This window comes from Boleophthalmus pectinirostris, unplaced genomic scaffold (assembly GCF_026225935.1).
Source record: "Boleophthalmus pectinirostris isolate CB_2022bp ecotype Guang Dong unplaced genomic scaffold, ASM2622593v1 HiC_scaffold_18, whole genome shotgun sequence".
Lineage (NCBI taxonomy): Eukaryota > Metazoa > Chordata > Actinopteri > Gobiiformes > Gobiidae > Boleophthalmus > Boleophthalmus pectinirostris.
Window position 1 is genome coordinate 1,793,358 of NW_026571133.1, and position 20,571 is coordinate 1,813,928.

The window sequence follows — 20,571 nt, forward strand, 5'->3', positions numbered from 1 at the left end:
TGATTGCTGCATGTTTTGGGTTGCGTTTGCCTCGGCTGTGTTTGTGCGTGCTGTGGATCCATGCTACTTTCTCTTTCTCTCTGTCCAAATGTCAATCGAAGCACAAACAGTGATCTAAACAAACAAACATGTAAAGACTCCATTTGTATTTCAGCTCTTAATTAATTATAATAAGAGTTTTACAATGAAGCAATTTAACACTGTGTTGCATTGCTTTCCGTATCACTCTCTCCCTCGTCCGTGTGTTTAATCCTCCTCAAAATTATCCCACGTCCAAACCTGACCTTTGACCTTTTCATTTGGGATCATTCTGTGAGTTCCGCTCAGCCAATCACTGATTCTCCTTTGATTTCATTCATCGAGCCCTCCCCTCTCTCCCGCTCTCTCCACCGCCGACTGTAAACGAGACATTTTATGCTGAAGTTCATTTGTGCATGTGTCTAGAATCATGTATGTTTAGTTTTTCGTTTTTTGTCGCTTCAGAGGCCAAAACGCCCACCTGTCTCTGGCGCATGAAGCTCCTCTGTGTTTTTAAAGTCTGTTCATCTCAGTCAGATCATTTCGATGCTCAAAACCACCTCTGCATCGTAGAACCTTTGCAATTTTAGTCTTTTCATTCTCTGCTGGTTTGCTGTATCATCTGAAAAAGCAAAAAGCTAATTCTACTTGTTGCGTAGATATTCTGTATTTTAAAACAGAACTATAATGCAAAAGCGAGCAGAGTTTTTTAGAAATTTTTACCATATTATAGTTATGAAGTTGTATTTATAAGTTTTTACAATGTCATTACTTCCTTCTCTAGTTTTATTTTCTTCATCTATGGTACACGTGGGATTCCGCAGCATCATGTAGCTATTTCGTTTTTTAAAAATGTCACAGATTATAACTATATAGCAGACAAAAGCACGATATGTCTTCTTTAAGTTATACTGAAATGCAAAATTGCATTGGAAAGTATTCTAAAAACCTGAATACAGCATAACATGTCTCAAGTGATAGGACGAGACACAATTGTCACAAGATAAGACACACCACGAGATTAGGTCCACGAGAATGAGAAAAAACGAGATTTTGACTTAATTTCTTTTTTACTTTTATTAATTTTATATACCGTATTTTTCGGACTACAAGGCATTGAATTTTCTTATCTATTTTCATACATAAGGTGCACCGGATTATAAGGTGCATTAAGCGAAACGGACAACATTTGCAACTGATCCCTTAGCCCAGGCATCCACGATCCACTGACAGATCTTCCTGTCTTGGTGAATGTGTATTATGAAAGTGAATGTGGGTGGATCATTTAAGTTTGGAATTTTATTTCCTTCGAGGACGACTCAAATATATATTGAGTAATAATGTGTTTAATGCAGCTTTGCGCACGTTTCTTTACGTTTTGCAGAAACAAAACTTAAGACCACATGGCTCATTTGCATAAACTACAAGCGCTGAAAAACAAACAGCTCCCTCCTTGTACGCTGATGCGTCAGCTTCTGTTGGACTAAAAGACATGACTTATTTATGATGCAAGGCTCATGACTACAGTAGCCGTAATGCTCCAACAATCCATCAAGCAGTGCGGCTTCGTAGTTTACCAAAGTCGTACTAAAATATTTTGACAGATTTTTGAGCACCGTGTACCACTTAAATTCAGTGCGAGGTCAGTAAACACAACCAGAATTAATACATAAGGTGCACAATAGATTATAAGACACACTGTAGATTTTTGAGAAAATTAAAGGATTTTAAGTGCGCCTTATTATCCAAACAATATGTTAATGTTTTAGAGATCATTGTATTACTCCTCTTTCCAAGTCCAACTTTTCAAATTGTACAACTCACCAGCTCTTAACTCTTGTTTTTTGTCCAAGCCAAAAGTAAATTCAGGGAGAAAACATCTCATGAGATTCTCACGTGTGTACAGTTTTGTGGTACTTTTGTCTCTCGAGATCTTGTGGCAGGAGATCTTGTCCCATCCCTACATATCTCTCATAATCTTTTTCTATTGTTTCTTGTTGCAAATCTCTGTTTTCACTGTTTTCCCTGTTTCCAGACCTCATGAGCCTTTGCCTTAATCGCCCACACTAACATGAGCTTACATTGCTGTGTCTTGTCACATTAACCTTCACTGTGTGTTTTGCTGTTTCTCCATCACGTTTTAATGAAAGCAAAGCAACATAGAGTTAATTTGTACTTTTCTTTTTCTCAACCAAGGGCCAAACTGTTCCAAACACTACGGTAAATCTCCTACTTTACTTTCACTGCCCAGAATAACTTATTAAAAGGAACAAGAACAGCTATTGATTTTTGTTTTTTTAATTTCTGTTGGAGGGAATGGAGATGTTATTGCTTTGCCTGGAATGTTCCATGGTGTGACATTAAAGATATTCGTCTAGTATTTATTCATTACAAGTGTTTCTATTGCTCAAAAATACAACGACACTCCACAGATCTGAACTGTAATGTAGCGTAGTGCTGTAACCTGCTCGTTTCCTTCGTTATAGATTTATGGTTCAATCTATACTGCGGAACATTCTAGACAAAGCAACAACATTTCCATGGAAACAAGGAGGCAGCAGACTCTCCACTAGAAATGTTAGAAGTAGTAGTAGCAGCAGTAATAGTTGTTGTTTTAGCAGTAGTAGTAGTTGTAGTAGTAGTAGTAGTTTTGGTAGTAGTAGTAGTAGTAGCAGCAATAGTAGTAGTAGTAGTAGCAGTAGTAGCAGTAGTAGTAGTAGTAGTTAGTGTTGTAGTAGTTGTAGTAGTAGTTGTAGAAGTAGTTGTAGTAGTAGTTGTAGTAGTAGTAATTGTTGTAGTTGTAGTAGTAAATGGTGTAGTAGCAGTAGTAGTAGTAGTAGCAGAAGTAGTAGTGGTTGTAGTAGTAGTTGTTGTATTAGTAGTAGCAGTAGTAGTAGTAGTAGTAGTAGTAGTAGCAGTAGTACTAGTTGTAGTAGTTGTAGTAGTAGTTGTAGTAGTTGTAGTTGTGGTAGTACTAGCAGTAGTTGTAGTTGTTGTAGTTGTGGTAGTACTAGCAGTAGTTGTAGTAGTTGTAGTTGTGGTAGTACTAGCAATAATAGCAGTAGTAGTAGCAGCAGCAGCAGTAGTAGTAGTTTTTGTAGTAGTAGTAGTAGTAGTAGTAGTTGTAGGTGTAGTTGTAGTAGTTGTAGTAGTTGTAGGTGTAGTTGTGGTAGTAGTTGTAGTAGCAGTAGTTGTAGCTGTTGTAGTAGTACTAGCAGTAGTAGTAGTAGAAGTTTTTGTAGTAGTTATAGTAGTAGTAGTAATTTTTGCAATAAGAATAAACAGAGTTATTCAAAGTTATAAAATCTGTGTCTTAAAAGTGATTTTAAAAAAACTAAAATAATCAAAAGTAAAATAACGAGTATTGTGAATTCAAGTATTTTGCACAGTTCTCTCTTTTGCTCAGTGAATTCTGACCAGTTCTTATTTTCTATCTCCTTAAACAGAGTAAATATTTGTTTTTCCTCTCACAGCAAATCCGAAAGCTTCGCCGGGAGCTGGACGCGTCTCAGGAGAAGGTGGCGACCCTCACGTCTCAGCTGGCTGCTAATGTGAGTCTGTTTACGTCAACGCACAATACACAATAAACAATGGAAAAGACTGGGCAATTTGCATCATAACCTTCTGTCAGTGCTTTCAGGGAGAGAAAGAGACAGCTGCCTTTGATGGTTCAGAGAATAATGGTGTTTGTTTTACTGCTGAAGAATTTAAATCGGAGATATTATCATGTAAAATGGACTTCTAACCATTTTATAACATTCTTGTGAGCTTTAAGTCATATTATATTGTTGTTATCTCATCAAAAACTCATACATGTTTACACATGAGTAATCCTGCATTATTAGTCTGTCTACATCTCCAAAACCTCATACTCCACCTTGTGATGTCATGCAGTGGTAGTTTTCAAGTTAACAGCTCCTTTTACCTTTGGTTCAGGAGAGATTGGCAATTCCAAGGCTGAAATCATCTAAATCAGACATGCCAATCTCAGGCCTGGGGGCCAAATTTGGCCCGCAACATAATTATATTTGGCCCGCAAGATCATATCAAATATGTATTAGAGCTGCCCTCCGGCTACAGACAGACGATAGAGACATTATTGATTTACACTTTTGTTATTATTTTATATTTAGCTTGTTCTGGATTCAGTGTTGAAGCAAAACTATTATTAAACTTGTATTTTAATAGGAAAAAGTTTAACATTACATATCTCAAAAGAACAGAAAACATGCACATGATGTTCAAATTTTTCAATAAATATTTAGTTTGGCCCACGACTTAGTCCCAGTTTTTAATTTTGGCCTCTGTGAATTTGAGTTTGACTCTCCTGATCTAAATGATTCTAGTGAAGGTGTATGAAGTTTAAAAACACAGTGGAGCATTTCCTGTATTAAAACATGACATCACAAGGTGGAACAGAGTGTTTTCTTTTTGAGGGTCTGTTTACACGAGAACGCTTGTGGGTAAAAATGACAAAATATTTTATTGGAACTGCCTTTCGTTTAGACGGTGACGCCGTTTTTGGGTTTCCAGGCTGGCGTCATTATATGAACTCTGCTCTATGGCATAATAGAGATACATGTGTAATGCCATATTATGGAACATTCCAGACAATATTTCCACGGAAAGAAGCTGGTGACAGATAGCCTGATTCATCAGCTGGTTTCACTTCATGGAAACCGTCTGGCCTCGCGGCATTAGGATTCATTCGCTTGACACTAAGCCAGCATTTTTTTTATTCAACCAGTCGCTGCTATTTGGTCGTGATGTGTGTAATGCACCAGAACACTCAGTGGTGTCGAAGTAATTGCCGGCACAGCAAACAAAGCAGAGAGTGAACATGTCTGTCAATGATCACTGTTATTTCTCTGAGATGAACTTGCGAATTAAAGGTGCAGTAAAAGATGCAAAGTTTGAATCGTCTACATCCATCTCAACCACTTTGTTTACTGTTCCACAAAAGGGACGCAGTCATGGCTTCACAGCTCTTCGCTGATTGGCCGGTGTGCGGTCTACAACTTCCAGGGTTCTTGCAAATCGTCTAGTGTATTCTGATTCCTGATCTAGTTGCTGGAGAGAAGTGAAATTGAGCGGAGGCATTAGGTGGCACCAGTCTGGCTAGGTGACAGACCCTAAACCAGAAAAGTTACACAGTGTATCTTTAAGAAAAACATGATACATCATTAAGAGGAAAGGAATCATTTTAGTTTAGTAACCGTCTTAATTGAAATCCATATTCCAACCAAGTATCTTCAGAAAACAACACCAAAACTTTAGATTTATTGGTTTTCTTGTGTCTTTGGTTCGACTTTGGGAGAGTTGTAGAGTTGTTTATGTGGGTGGTGCGTGTATCAGAGAGGAGCCTGTGTCTGTCTCCATCCAGCTTCAAATAACGGCATCCACCTTCCTGCGCTCCGCCAGGCTTTCAAACTCACACTCGAGAGATGAGTGAAGGGCTGATATAGGAGTCTAGACTGGTGCATTTTCGTGTGGGTGGAGAAAACAGAGGCGCGGAACCTCTAGAGCACAGATAAGAAATGTCTGGGTGGTCAAATGGAGATAAATCGGCAGGTTTCTGTGGTTTTAAAGGTCATATATCACACAAAATTGACTCTTGTGAGCTTTAAATCGTGTTATAATGTTGTTACCTCTTCAAAAACATAACCAGAGTTGTGTTTTCTTTCATTCACACATCTTAGTTTTTTTCTCACTTAGTTTTGAAGTTAACAGCTCCCTTTTATGTTTTGTTCAGTAGAGATTAACAATTCCAGGTCTGAAATGATCCGAATGACATCACACACAAATTAAAATCATTCTAATTGAAGCGCTTAATTTTTTTCGATGCGCCTCTCAAAGAAAACGTGACAGTAAATGAGGATTGAATAGGTGGTAAGAAAGCTTTTAGAAAAATTTGTGTGCATATTTGTCTGTAGTTGAGCATAAAATAAATATTCGTAAACTCTCGAATGAGTCCAGTCGTACGTAAAATGTGCTGTGTGTATTTTATCCCTCAGAATGCGAATTGAAAAGTTACAACATCAAGAATTAAAATCACGAAATGAAATGAAACGATTACGTTTTTTTCAGTGCAAATACAAATTCACAGGCGCGACTCGACTGTCAAAAATACATCATCACTTCACAGGCTTTATTTACTGAGCCGAAGAAACACTCATTAAAAATGCCGGACTTTTATGCCACACACGCCACAGACGGAACCAGGACTAAACCAGGACTAACCCAGGACTCATCCCAGGACTCATCCCAGGACTGAACCAGGAGGACTGACCTAGGACTAAAACAGGACCAAAACAAGACTAATCCCAGAACTGAACCAGGAGGACTAAAGCAGGACTAAACTAGGACTAAAACAGGTCTAAACCAGGACTGAACAAGGAATAAAACAGGAGTAAACCAGGACTTGAACTAGGACTAAAGCAGGACTGATCCCAGAAGGAAAACCAGGAGGACTAAGGCAGGACTGCTTTAGTCCTCCTGGACTAAAGCAGGACTAAGGCAGGACTAAAGCAGGACTAAACCAGGACTGAACCAGAACTAAACCAGGTCTGACTGTCGGGAGGTGCGCCTGCTTAGACCGTCAGGTGACTGCTTGAAAGGACTGGCGCAGATGGTTTAGACCTGGTTTAGACCTGGTTTAGTCCTGGTTTAGTCCTAGTGTAGTACTAGTGTAGTCCTGGTTTAGTTCTGATTTAGACCTGGTTTAGACCTGGTTTAGTCCTGGTTTAGTCCTAGTGTAGTCCTGGTTCAGACCTGGTTTAGTCCTGGTTTAGTCCTGGTTTAGACCTGGTTTAGTCCTGGTTTAGACCTGGTTTAGTCCTGGTTTGGACCTGGTTTAGTCCTGGTTTAGACCTGGTTTAGTTCTAGTGTAGTCCTGGTTTAGACCTGGTGTAGTCCTGGTTTAGTCTTGGTTTAGACCTTGTTTAGTCCTGGTTTAGACCTTGTTTAGTCCTGGTTTAGACCTTGGTTTAGACCTGGTTTAGCCCCTGTTCAGTCCTGGTGTAGTCCTGGTTCAGACCTGGTTCAGTCCTGGTGTAGTCCTGGTTAGTCCTGGTGTAGTCCTGGTTCAGACCTGGTTCAGTCCTGGTGTAGTCCTGGTTCAGTCCTGGTTTAGTCCTGGTTTAGTCCTGGTTTGGACCTGGTTTAGTCCTGGTTTAGACCTGGTTTAGTTCTAGTGTAGTCCTGGTTTAGACCTGGTGTAGTCCTGGTTTAGTCTTGGTTTAGACCTTGTTTAGTCCTGGTTTAGACCTTGTTTAGTCCTGGTTTAGACCTGGTTTAGACCTGGTTTAGCCCCTGTTCAGTCCTGGTGTAGTCCTGGTTCAGACCTGGTTCAGTCCTGGTGTAGTCCTGGTGTAGTCCTGGTTTAGTCCTGGTGTAGTCCTGGTTCAGACCTGGTTCAGTCCTGGTGTAGTCCTGGTTCAGTCCTGGTTTAGTCCTGGTTCAGTCCTGGTTCAGTCCTGGTTTAGTCCTGACCCGACTATTTGCTGGTATCCGACCTGGTGCAGGACTCTGACTCCAGGTCTGTTTGTGATGAGGAAACAACATTATAACATAGATCAGAAAATAGCCTAATATGGGCCCTTTAAATAAATGCAGTAACATCTCCATGGAGACAAGCAGGAAAGTTCCATGGTGCACCTTTAATATTAGAATGCGTGCGAAGATTTCCCCTCAGCCGTGTCGTCAGTGTTAATTATCGAAAAACCAAGGCCCACCCACCCGCAGAAGCCTTGTGGTTCTGACACCGTCGTTTGGGCAGAGACCGGGCGTGTCTGCCGGAGTGCGCGGGGCAGATGGTCGGTTTGCGGCGCCCCTCGGAGGTGACAGGTGGCAGCGCGAGGAGCTTGGACCGAGTCGAGATTCTGAGGAGATCTGTTCAAACGTTTGGCATTTGGAAAGGCCGTGAACTTTGAGAACGCAGCCAGAGACCAAGGAACAAGCAGCAGAGGGAGCATGTAGAGGGAGCGTTCTGGACTTTAAATAGGTTTGGGCAGAATGAGTATGTCCCTGAAAATGTTGTTTAGGAACAGGAAAAGTAAAAAGAAAAAATTGCCTCTTGTGCACTTTTCGCCACATTATAATGTTGTTACCTCCTCAAAAACAGACCTGAAGTTGTGTTTTCATTCATTCACCTTTGAGTAACACTTTATTATTAGTCTGTTTACATATCCAAAGCACAAAACGCTCTGTTCCACCTTGTGATGTCATGAAGCAGTAGTTTTCATCACAAAGTGGAACAGAGTGTTTTCAGTTTGTGAGAAAAACTCAGCCTAAATATCCAGGGTTTGTGTGTTAAACAGGGATGTAACAATAACCCAAATATCGTGATATCGTATCGTCAAAGTTCTCATAATAATATCGTGGACCATCACAATATATCGAATTACAAGTCTCTTTGCTTAAATTAAGAATTACGCTGCAGCAGTAGCTAAAAAAAGACTACATAGACCATGATCCTTTGCTCCATTTGAGTGCAGACTACAAGAAGAAATAACAGTTCTAAGCACTTTTAAGTCTTAGTTCTTTGGGTTAAGTCTTGTCAAGGGCATTTTAAGAGTAAAAAGAAGCATATTTACATTTTGTTTTGTTTGCCTCCACAAAATATCACAATAAATATCGTACCGTGAGATGTAGGGATGTAACGATATCCAAATCTCTTGGTACGATATTATTACGATATGTATCTCACGGTACGATATTTATTGCGATATTTTGAAGTGTAGATAGGACACGTTTTTGCTTTTAAAATACCTTGACAAGATTTTGGTGTGAATTATTTCCGTCATAATCCCAAGAATTCAAATAAAAACATATTTCTTCATGTTGTCTGCGCTGAAATGAATCATGGGATATGTAGTTCCCGATTTTTATTAGCTATTGCTACTATAAAAAATGCATTTAAGCAAAGAGACTTGTAATTCGATATATTGTGACAGCCCATGATATTATTGTGACACTTTTGACGATACGATATCACGATATTTCGGTTATTATTACATCCCTAGTGAGATGTATGTCATGTAAATATACAGAGAGATTTGGATATTGTTACATCCCTAATCGTGAGCCTCCCTATCATATCGTGAACTTTCCTACAATATCGCAATAAATATCGTACCGTCAGGTTCAGACAAGTGACAATATCGTATCGTGAGACTTGGATATCGTTACACCCCTAGTGTTAAACATGTGTGAATGAAACAAAACACAACTCCAGGTCTGTTTGTGATGAAGAAGCGTAATATGGGCCCTTTAAGAAAAAACTTGATGTGGTCTTGAGTAACAGTAAAAACATATTTGGGGAAACAACTACGTAGAGCGTTTGAAAAAGTCACTGTCTGGACGCAACATTTGGTTCATGATTTGAAGTTTAATCAGAAGTATAAAACATTAAATAATGCACAAAAGCTGGTGTTTTTAAAGGATAAACCATCATAAAAACGAGAAAAATCTGTAAAACTACGTCATATCTGAAAGAAAATTGCAAGAAGCACAAATGTTTAAATAAAAATAGTCAACATAAAGTCAACATTTTGTCATTTCACACATAGGTCCTTGGTTCATTACTGCACTGAATAGAATAAATAATGGTTTTGAATGAATGTTTTAATGTTTTTGTAGTCATTAATGCTCTTTCTGTATAAAGTAATAGTTTGTGTTTCTCCACAGGCCCATCTCGTAGCAGCGTTCGAGAAGAGTCTGAGTAACATGACGTGTCGACTGCAGAGCCTCACCATGACAGCAGAGCAGAAGGTACAAACACTCCAAACACACTGTTATTAAGCTTTAAGTTGCAATTTTAAACAGTTTTGAAATTTGATGATACCTATGTTTTCTAATTGTCTGTGGTGATCAGGAGTCAGAGCTGGCGGAGCTGAGGGAGACCATAGAGATGTTAAAGACACAGAACACAGACGCACAAACAGCCATCCAGGTGGCTCTGAACGGCCCCGACCACCTGCACAAAGGTACGACAAATAAATGAATGAAACAAATGCATCTAAAGGTACGAAACAAGCACACCCCTGGTCTTTTTCACAGGTTACTGCTCTGCTCCCTGTGATATGTTACAGCCAGTGATCCAAGTGATTTACGTCAGTGTTTCCCAAACTTTTTTTCTGGCGACCCATATTTTAAAATTCACAGACCTTCACGACCCAGGTCAATAGGCATTATTCGTAAATCACAAAATAAAGGTGGATTTCACATAGGAAAGGGCATTCGATGAAATTTTATTAATCGATCGTCGGGAGAATTAACAATTAATCATTAACGTTTTTATATAATAAGTATCATCATTATTATTACTATTACTAATCTGCATAAATAAACTCAACTTTACAACATATAAACCACGACCACTCTAGAGCCACATCAGCCCGTTTGACATTATAATGTGTTTAATGCAGATTTGAGCAACTCTCACAGAAATGAAACTTAAAACCGCATGGCTCAATTTGCCTAAACTAAGCACAGAAAAAAAAAAAAAAAACGCTCTTGTGCGCTTATGCGGTTCAGCTTCTGTTGGACTAAAGGACATGACTCAGTTGAGTGTTCTTTCTGTGACAGAGGGATGTTGATGCTGAAGGTGTGTCTGTTCTGTGTGTGTGTGTCGCATGATGTTTTCAAAGATCGTACATGTGCAGGTTTAGCTCAGCTCTTTATGTTGCTGTAACCGGGATACTGCGTAAACATGCACCATGACGAAACGGGGATACAGATGTGTATGTAAACACACTCACTTGAGTGGACAGTGTCTCCAAGAAGGTGCCGGAGCCAAAAGGTGGGACTGAGGCCGCAACTCCAGTTACATTAATGAGGATATTTTATTGTTGACGCAGTGATCATGTCTCTCTGAACAATTAGTTTTACTCAAGTTGTAAAACAATGAAAAACAGTCATTGAACCAACAATAAAAGGATCCATAAGTTGCCTACCTGGACATTAAAAGTAGCCCATTTCTTTTTCTTTTCAAGTGACTGTCATGTTCACATTGGCCCAAGTAGCACTGTCAGACCGCTCTTTTACATTGTCCTAACTAGGGGCAGTGGGAAAACAAAGTAGGTCTAAACTATTCCAAATGAGTTTACAAAATGTTTTCGTGTTTGTGTGTCTCAGATCTGAGGATCCGGCGGCAGCAGTCGTCTGAGAGCATGTCCAGTATTAACAGCGCAGCCAGTCACTCCAGTCTGGGCAGTTTGAGCAAAGACGCAGAGGACAAGAAGAAGAAGAAGAAGAACTGGGTGAGTCCATCAAAAGCAGAAATAGAAAATTCTGTTGAAATTAGTCATGTTTTTTTGAATACCTCCATAAGGTTTAGGATTTTGCTAACAATTTCTAGTCATTTTTTGTCCTCATTTGGATAATTTCTTGTTTAAAACTATAATGTATATGATGTGGTCCACTTTTAGACATGGTTTAGTTCTAGATTAGACCTAAAATAGATCAAATATAGACTTTTAGATAGGTTTAGATCTGGTAGAACTAGAAAATCCGAAAAAAAAAGCAACCAGGAATGTTCCATAGTATGACATTAAACAGCTCTATCTTACATTAATTATATCAGACATTCTGACTCTGAGTGGGGTCACCTCTCCACAGATCTGACCTGTAACTTAGCCTGATTTGGTCTCCGTGAAGATTAAAGCTTTAATGCCATACTGTGAAACATTCCAGACAAAGCGATAACACCTTTAACAATCCCGTAGTTCGGTTTCATCTGCTAACGAAACGTCTTCAATCGTCAGGCTTAAGTTACAGTAATTTCAAAACCAGCCTCATAAAGTCATTTTTAATTTAAATATAATTAAAGATTTATTTGTGCAGATGTAGAGAACGGAGCAGAGTTGAGGTGAGGTCACTGAGATGGGAATAAATGATGCAAAAGTTTGTGAGATCAATAAAGGTGGAGTCTAATGCAGAGGAAAAAACAGACCGATTCAAACACATGTAAACAGTGTTATATAACTGTACATACTTTGATTTGCAGTGGTCTTTATAATTGACTGGAATCCAATATTAGTCTACTCTTAATTAAATAACGTGTTCCTTGCACAGAACAAATCTATACTTAAATTGTGGAGCTTCTGTTATCGATTTAATATCCGTAATTGCTTAAAGTTTTCTATGTCGAAGTGCCTTGCTTACAGATTACACTTCAGAGGCTTTATTACTCTAGTTTTGTTGTTTCCTTGTCACAAAAAAAAACAGACCTGGACTTGTGTTTTGTTTCATTTACACATGTTTAACACACAGATCCTGCAACTTTTGGCTGAGCTTTTTTCCTCTCAAACTGAAAACATTCCACCTTGCAATGTCATGTGGTAATACAGGAAGTGCTTCACTGTGTTTTAAACTCCATACACCTTCACTAGAATCATGTGGATGATTCCTATTGGGAATATTATTATCACTGACATAAAAACTTCCATAAAGAATACTAGTTGTGTCGTGTTAGGTAACTGTACAGGCATATAATATATTAGATACAACAAATTACAGTTTATTACCATTTAGGGATGTAGCAATGCCCGAAATGTTGTGATATTGTATTGACAAAACTCTCACAATAATATCGTGTGCAGTCACGATATATCGAATTGCAAGGTTTTTCACTTAAAAGTAAAATAATAAAAAAATAGAGAGAACTACCGTATTTTTCAGACTATAAGGTGCACGGATTATAAGGTGGAAAATCAATAATGTTGAATTCTCTCATCTATTTTCATACATAAAGTGCACCGGATTATAAGGAGCATTAAGCGAAACAAACTGCGACACTTGAGACTGATCCTTAGCCCAGGCATCCACGATCCATTGGCAGAATGTGGCGTAATTCACCCAGCGTTGCCTCCCTCCCTCATTCAGTGTAGACTGCATGATAAAATAACAGTTATTAAGCATTTTTAAGTCTTAATTCCTTGGTATATGACAAAAATGATTCACACTGAAGACTTCTGAAGGAATTTTAGAAGGAAAAAGTTGCATATTTAAAATTCTGTAACTCTCTCTAAAATATCACAGTAATGATCTTATTGAAAATATTGTACTGTGAGATTGTTAAACTCCTATTACCATTAATATAAAAACATTATTACATTACACTGTTATTTTGAGACGCCACAATATGCTACAATTTTTCCATGAAATACAATTGCTTCAGTCATCGAAACATGTGATTCTTCAAAAGTGTACACGAGAAAATAGCTCCAAATTCAGTCTTTAAACTTTTAAACCAGCTACGTTTTTTGATACGTTTTTTTGATAGAGTGCACTTTCGATTCAGTACGATTCAATACAATATATTTATATTGATGCGGTTCAGTGAAAAACAAAAGCTAAATCATGACTGTGATACTAAGTCCACTAAGTTTGTGCAAAGTTAATATGAAAAACTAGCCTGATTCATCAGCCGGTTTCACTTCGTAGCCACCCTCTGACCTCGCAGCATTAGAATCTGTTTGTTCGACAGTAGGCAGGTACTTTTTTAATTGAACCAAATCCCATAATAAGGGCAATAACGTCTTTCCCCTTGATAAAATTCACCAAACATTCTCTTTGTTCCGGCTTTAAATCCTCAATCTCAGGAATCGTTGCCAACACAGAATGTCTGTCTTCGTCTACATCCATCTCGACTGCGCTTGAGTTTGACGTCATGACTTCACAGCTCTTCTCTGATTGTCCGGTGTGTGGCCTACAACTTCCGGGGTTCTTGGAAATCATCTAGTGTATTCCGAGTTCTGACCAAGTCACTGGAGAGAAATGAAATTGAGAGGAGGCACTAGGTGGCACCAGCCTGGCTACTGAAAAACACCCATTTTACTCAAAACAGTGAAAATGTCAACACAATTGTAGCTCTTACGCAAAATAATTTAGTGAAATATACCTAAAAATACTCTTGACGATAAATCGATACAACAGCCCACGATATCGAGACTGTATCATCAAATTAAATGATACGATACATCGATATTTAAGTGTACTGCATGTATATTTTTTAGGATGACTTACATTGGCTTTGGGGTTTTTAGCTCAAGTTTGGTTTCTTATCACTTTGTTGTTCTTCAGGTGGCAGACTCCATCCCCGCTCAGGTCAGTCCACGTGTCTGCTGCTTCTCTTTCTGCTTCGTGCCTTTAAACCCCTCCATCTTATCTCCCCATTTTCTTCTCCTCCCTCCAAAATCATCCTCTCTCTTCAGAATGATCAGCATGGATACAGCGACCCAGCCCCTCCCCGTTTCTCTTCTTTTATTTTAGGCTGGTTTCACAAAGGCTACGTGGCTAAATCTAGCAACAATCCCCATGTATTGTGTTCATTCGTTTTTCAAACTAAAACCAAAAATAAGAAAAAACAACTATTTTCTTCTTTATTTGTCTCCAAAACCAAACCGAAAAAACAGATAATGATTCGTTTTTTCAGTTTTCGATTTTGTGTTTAAATGAAAAATGGAAAAAACGAATAACGACTGTTTCCCTTTTACTTAAACTGCGATGCCGAACTTTTGCGCCTCATACAGACTGAACCTGGTCTAAACCAGGTCTAAACCAGGACTAAACCAGTCTCAGTCCTGGTCTCAGTCCCGGGCTGGTCCCGGTCTAGTCCTTTTCTCAGGCCTGATCTTGTCCCAGTCTGGTCCCGGTCTCAGTCCTGGTCTCAGTCCTGGCTTCAGTCCTGGTCTCAGTCCCGGTCTCAGTCCCGGTCTGGTCCCAGTTTGGTCCCGATCTCAGTCCCGGTCTGGTCCTGGTCTCAGTCCCAGTCTCAGTCCTGGTCTGGTCCTGGTCTCAATCCTAAACCAGGACTAAACCAGGACTAAACCAGGACTAAACCAGGACTGAACCAGGACTGAACCAGGACTAAACCAGGACTGAGACCAGTACTGAGTGTTTTGATGGGCCCAGAGGTGCACCCTCTTAGACTGTTGGGTGATCAGGAGACCGGAACCAGACCGGGAATCAGAACGAGACCAAACCGGAACCAGACCAGGACTGAGACCAGGACTGAGACCGGTTTAGTCCCAGTTTAGTCCTGGTAGACCTGGTTTAATTTTGGTTCTGTTTTAGTCCTGGTTCAGTCCGTATGCAGCATCACAGTTTTAGTCATGGAAGCGAGGAACATCCGTTTTCTGTTTTTTCCATTTTTCATTTAGAAAACTGAAAAAATTAATCGTTATCTGTTTTTTCATTTTGGTTTTGGAGACAAAAAATAAAATAATGAAGAAAATAGTTGCTTTTTTGTTTTCTTATTTTTGTTTTTATTTTGAAAAATGAAAAACGAGTGAACGGACTGACCTACACAAAGACATAAAATGCTGCTAATTTCCACTTTCAGTTCCCGGACAGGTAGATGTCATAAATGGCGAACATGCTATTTCAGAAAAAAGAACACTTATGAGTTTTATCGAAGCCTATATCTTTATGAAACCAGCTCTGTTCATTTTGACGCCTGTTGATCCGTACTTACAGGAATCCCAACATGGCCGCCTTCTTTACCACCTGCATCTCTACTTACTGCCTTGCTTCCTCCTCTCCCCTTTTTAAAACAGTGATCATTGCTTGGAAACAGCACGGACTGATCCATCTCTAATATCCTCTCTTAAACGTCTGTAACGTCACTCTCCAGACTCTCATTTTCTCTGCGAATGTTGTTTTTTTTTTGCAGTTGCGCAGCTCGTTCAAGCACGCGTTCAGCAAGAAGAAAACCAAGTCCCAGTCGGCTCACGATGAGATGGAGGAGATGAGCGACTCTCTGCCCTCTTCGCCCAAACTGCAGCACGATAACAGACAGGGCAGCATCGCCACGCTGCGCTCCTCCCCCTCCACCACAGAGTATGTCAAGTCTCTATGAATATCTTTGTATACTACTATATCCTCCTGGGACCCAAAAAAAGTGTATCGCAATATCTATTTTTTGTGATTTTCTATCTATTTGGAGGTAAATGAACACTTTAGCATTAGATTTAGTTAATTTTATTTTTATTTATAATTTGTGACATGTCCTCTGTAATGGACGCTGGGGACATTTTGGTGTTAAATGTTAAAAATTAACAGTCTAACAAAAACTTTTTAAAACTTTTCTGATGACCAACATCTCCGGCAAGCTTCTACAGTCGCCTCAAGAAGATTTTAGACTCCCTTTTAATGTTTTTATTATTATTATTATTATTATTATTATTATTTATTTATTTATTTATTTTATTTTTATTTTAATCATAGTGCACTAGTAGTGTGACCAGACGTCCCTATTTACCCGGGACAGTCCCAGTTTTGAGCCCTGTGTCCCCTGTCCCAGCAGATTTATTCAAAACCAGTGATTTGTCCCAGTTTTAAACAAGAAATGTCCCTGGTGTCTTTGTTTTTGACCAATATGAGGCATAAATTGTCATTTGTTTAGGTAAAATACAGAAAAGCTGCTAAAAAACAACCAAAACACAAAGAAAATGTGACTCTACTGACTTCACATGTTTGTCATGAATGGGCCGAGCGCAGAACAGTTCTCCTTAGTTACACACTCGTTTCACAATTTCATTATTACCAAACCTGGAGTGTCCCAGTTTTTGAAAATCTGGTCACACTACTGTTGAGTTCATTTTTTATCCTGGACAGAATAGTACCCTATAATCCCCCAGCCCTAGTCTCCCCGTTAAGAGTTTATTTCAAAACACTTAAGACAGACTGGTTCACTCAATGTCCACTATAATGGACACAAATGAATGGGTCGGGTCTCAGGAGGATATTTGGGTTTTAACTTTAGGTTGGCACCGTCTGCTGGAGATGTAGGATCAAAAATAAATCTTTTTAGGTGTAATTATCCCAAATATTTGAACAAACTTACAGACTAGTAGTAGTAGTAGTAGTAGTAGTAGTAGTAGCAGCAGCAGTCATCGTAATTGTGGCAGGCGAGTTGTTGTTCATAACTTGTTCAGTTGTTTAAAAAGTTATAAAAGGTTTGACTTGAGATAAAATCTTCCAGTTGTAAATGCTTCCACAAACTCAGAACTAATATTGTAGTAAATAAGATTCAATGTGACTATGTCAAGTATTCTGCAAAAAACACAGGGACTTTTGCATCCCTATTCAGTTCGTGTCTCATTTTAATTTTCTGTTGAACGTTATCTTATTTTCTTTTCATCCTCCATCTCTCCTCCTCTTCACCTGTTCCTCTTCCTCTTCCTCGTCTGTAGAAAGTGTGTTTGTGATAGCTCGTCCTCTCCTCTGTGGACTCCAAAGAAAAAGCCCAATGGTCATGTGGTGTACAAGCACAGATCACGGTAACAGGGTCAGGGTGTGCCGTGACGCATGGTGTGGCTTTGACAGAAACAAGCAAAAAAAGATCCAATTAGACACAGGAATAAGTTTGAAATGTTACCGAAGACCATCTGAGAAAAGTACTTTACTTTAGAAAACATTTTACAGTTTATATTGTTCCATTATCATAACTTTTCTGACTTTTGTAGGGTGGTAGGTTGTTGATAGGTACTACATACTGAGAGCATCGTCATTTTATATCTTTTTTTATTTGTGATTTTGACCAGAGATCTTGAGAAATTGACAACAGAAAGATCTACTGTGTACTATATAATTTTATGGATGTAGGGTTAATCTCATTATTATTTTTTTGCCTGGAATGTTCCACTGTATTCAACTTTTCTAAGGTGCCTTTTTTATTAATTAATTTATTTATTTATGTATGGCTAAAAATTAGAGGTGCAACGATATCCACATCTCACGGTATGATATTTATTGCGATGTTTTGGGTTAGGGATGGGCATTCGATAAAATTTTCTTAATCGATCGTTGGGAGAATTAACGATCGATTATCGATTAATCATTAACGTTTTTATATTGAAATGATCATCATTATTATTACTATGTGCACTACTAATCTGTATAAATAAACTCAACTTTACACCATATAAACCGTAACCACTATAAAGCCACATCATCCCGTTTGACACTATATTGGCAAAGATTTTTTTATGTTTTTCGGTGTCCTGGTGAACTTTGAGGTCCTTGGCACCACCACTGGACACCGAAACTGTGCACATGTCCTCACACTTGTCTCGACCTGGGTGGAAAGTGGGGAATTTCTTGTACAAGTCATCGTTTAATGCGCATTTGCGTTTCGGCATGTTGCAGACTGACTGACGGTTTGTGTCTGCTCGCTCCTTCTGAGTGCACAGAGGGCCCAGTGAAAGGTAATGAAAACCCGGACAACCAGGACAGGACCTGAAAACCGGGGAAAAACAGACGTTTGGTCACCCTACGCTACACACAGCAACCTACATTCGGTTTGTCAATTAAAAATGAACGTAATCAATGAAATTCTTAATGATCAATTATCGATGAATCGACTAATCATGCCCATCCCTATTTTGGAGAGGCTGATATAATTACCTCTCAGGGCCTGTTTATACAAGAACGCTTGCGGGTAAAAACGACAAAATATTTTATCAGAAGAGCCTTTCGTTTAGACGGTGACGGCGTTTATCGGGCTTAAAAACGCAAAAATCTGAAACCCCCCTCCAGAGTGGAAAAGTTGAATACGCTCCGCCATAGTGTTTCCATCTACACTGCCCAAGACACAAAACTCTGGTCAGATCTGCTCACGTCATGCACGCGTTTACATCACATACATACAGTACACAGAAACAAACATGTCGGATCATTTCCATGCGTCGGACCTTCAAGCTGCTCTAATAAACTTACATGAGGCTCCCGACAAATGTAGAGAATCTGCAGAGAAACTATTAGTGAACAGAGGATCTGCAATCACCTCTGTCAAATTCTGGATGCACCAGGTCGTCGCAGGCGAGTCAGACGGATTTGGACGAGACCTGGAGAACCAGTCGACGGTGGGACGACTTTGTGGAAGGAGGAGCTGATGAAAATGCACGTCGTGTCCAAAGACGCTCTTGTTGCTTTTAGTACAAACATACCCAATCGAATTCCACACACTTTTGCGTCACCGTATGCACGCAGATTTACTCCCAAAAACGCTCGAAAACAAAAACGTGGAATAAAAAGTGCAGACGCGACTCCACTTTTGTGTCTTCTGCTCAGACTCTTATCATATAAACGTAGCCATACAGTGAAACATTCCAGGCAAAGACATAACAACATCTCCACGTATCAGAAAAAGTTACCTCTAAAATGAAACGGCAGCTTTGACTGAACTGAATGTGACTTGCTTGTTTTAGTTTCACAGCTGAGCACCTGCTGAGAAAGTTCAAAGAAATACAAAACAGAATGTGTGTTTTTTCACAGCATGAGACGTTTGTGATGTAACAGGCTCTGGGGTCTGTGGAGGGATCTGCTCTCACCTCTGTTTTCATTCACGACTTCACGACTAACTCTGGCTTCTCCCCTTTTTAACGTATCTGCGTAATCCCTTGACTTTAAAGGTGCATTGTGGAACTTTTCTGGTGGAGGGTCCGTCAAATGCTTTTCTCCGTGGAGATGTTATTGCTTTGTCTTGGAATGTTTTACAGTATGACATGACAGCTTTTTATTTTCATGGAGACCAAACCAGACCAAGTTACAGGTCAGGTGTGTGGAGAGGCGACCCCGCTCTCAGTCAGAACGCCTGTTTTTCTTGATATTTTTGAGCTGTAAAACCACCTGTAATTTAATGAATGTAAAGTAGAGCTGTTTAATGTCATACTGTGGAACATTCCAGGCAGAGCAATGACATCTCCATTAGGGCTGGGTATCAGTAAGAAGTTGCCGATATGATACATAGGCCACGATGCGATACATGTCTCGATACAGTGCACTTTTGATTCGGTGTGATATATTTCAATAGGGGTGTGCAAAAATACTGAAATAAGTCAGTAAGTAAGTAAGTCTATATTTATATAGCGCTTTTCTCAGACATAAGTCACAAAGACGCTTTATGATATGTCGTATCGTTTAATGTGATGATACAGTATCGATATCATGGGGTGCTGTATTTATATTTCACTAAGAGTATTTTTGATATATTTTGCTAAATTATTTTGTTACAGCTACAGTTTTGTTGTTTGTTTAGTGGAAGGAAACTTCATATGAACTTTGCACAAGAAGTGGTTTAACAAAGACTTTTAGTATCACAGCCATGATTTAGCCTTTTTATTGAACCGTATCGAATCATTTTCAAATATATTGTACTGAATCAAAAATGTACTGTACCGAGATAGGTATCGTATCGGCAACTTTTTAATGATACCCAGCTCTATATTTCAAATCAGTAAAAACTAAAGGCTCAATCATGGCTGTGATACTAAAAGTCTTTGTTAAACCACTTCTTGTGCAAAATTTACATGAAACACAAACATTTTAATCATCAAAACAGTGAAAATGTCAAACGTGTCGCATAAATGATTTTCCTTGCACTAAACAAACAACAAAACTGAAGCCCTGTAACAAAATAATTTAGTAAAATATACCAAAAAATACTATCAGTACAGCTATCCCCAATATCGATAATGTATCATCACATTAAACGATACAATATGTTGATATTTCTATATTTTTGCACATCACTAATATCCATAGAGT

The 20,571-nt window shown here is 39.0% G+C and overlaps 1 protein-coding gene across 1 annotated transcript in view; it reads left to right on the plus strand.

Moving 5' to 3' along the window:
• nav3 (neuron navigator 3) overlaps positions 1-20,571 on the plus strand; it is a 285,935-nt gene that overhangs the window by 228,012 nt on the left and 37,352 nt on the right. The window contains exons 21-27 of the mRNA XM_055153752.1: positions 2,215-2,238; positions 3,492-3,569; positions 9,706-9,789; positions 9,893-10,004; positions 11,155-11,279; positions 14,104-14,127; positions 15,695-15,861. Of these exons, the coding sequence (XP_055009727.1) occupies positions 2,215-2,238; positions 3,492-3,569; positions 9,706-9,789; positions 9,893-10,004; positions 11,155-11,279; positions 14,104-14,127; positions 15,695-15,861 (614 nt within the window). The remainder of the gene's footprint in view (positions 1-2,214; positions 2,239-3,491; positions 3,570-9,705; positions 9,790-9,892; positions 10,005-11,154; positions 11,280-14,103; positions 14,128-15,694; positions 15,862-20,571) is intronic.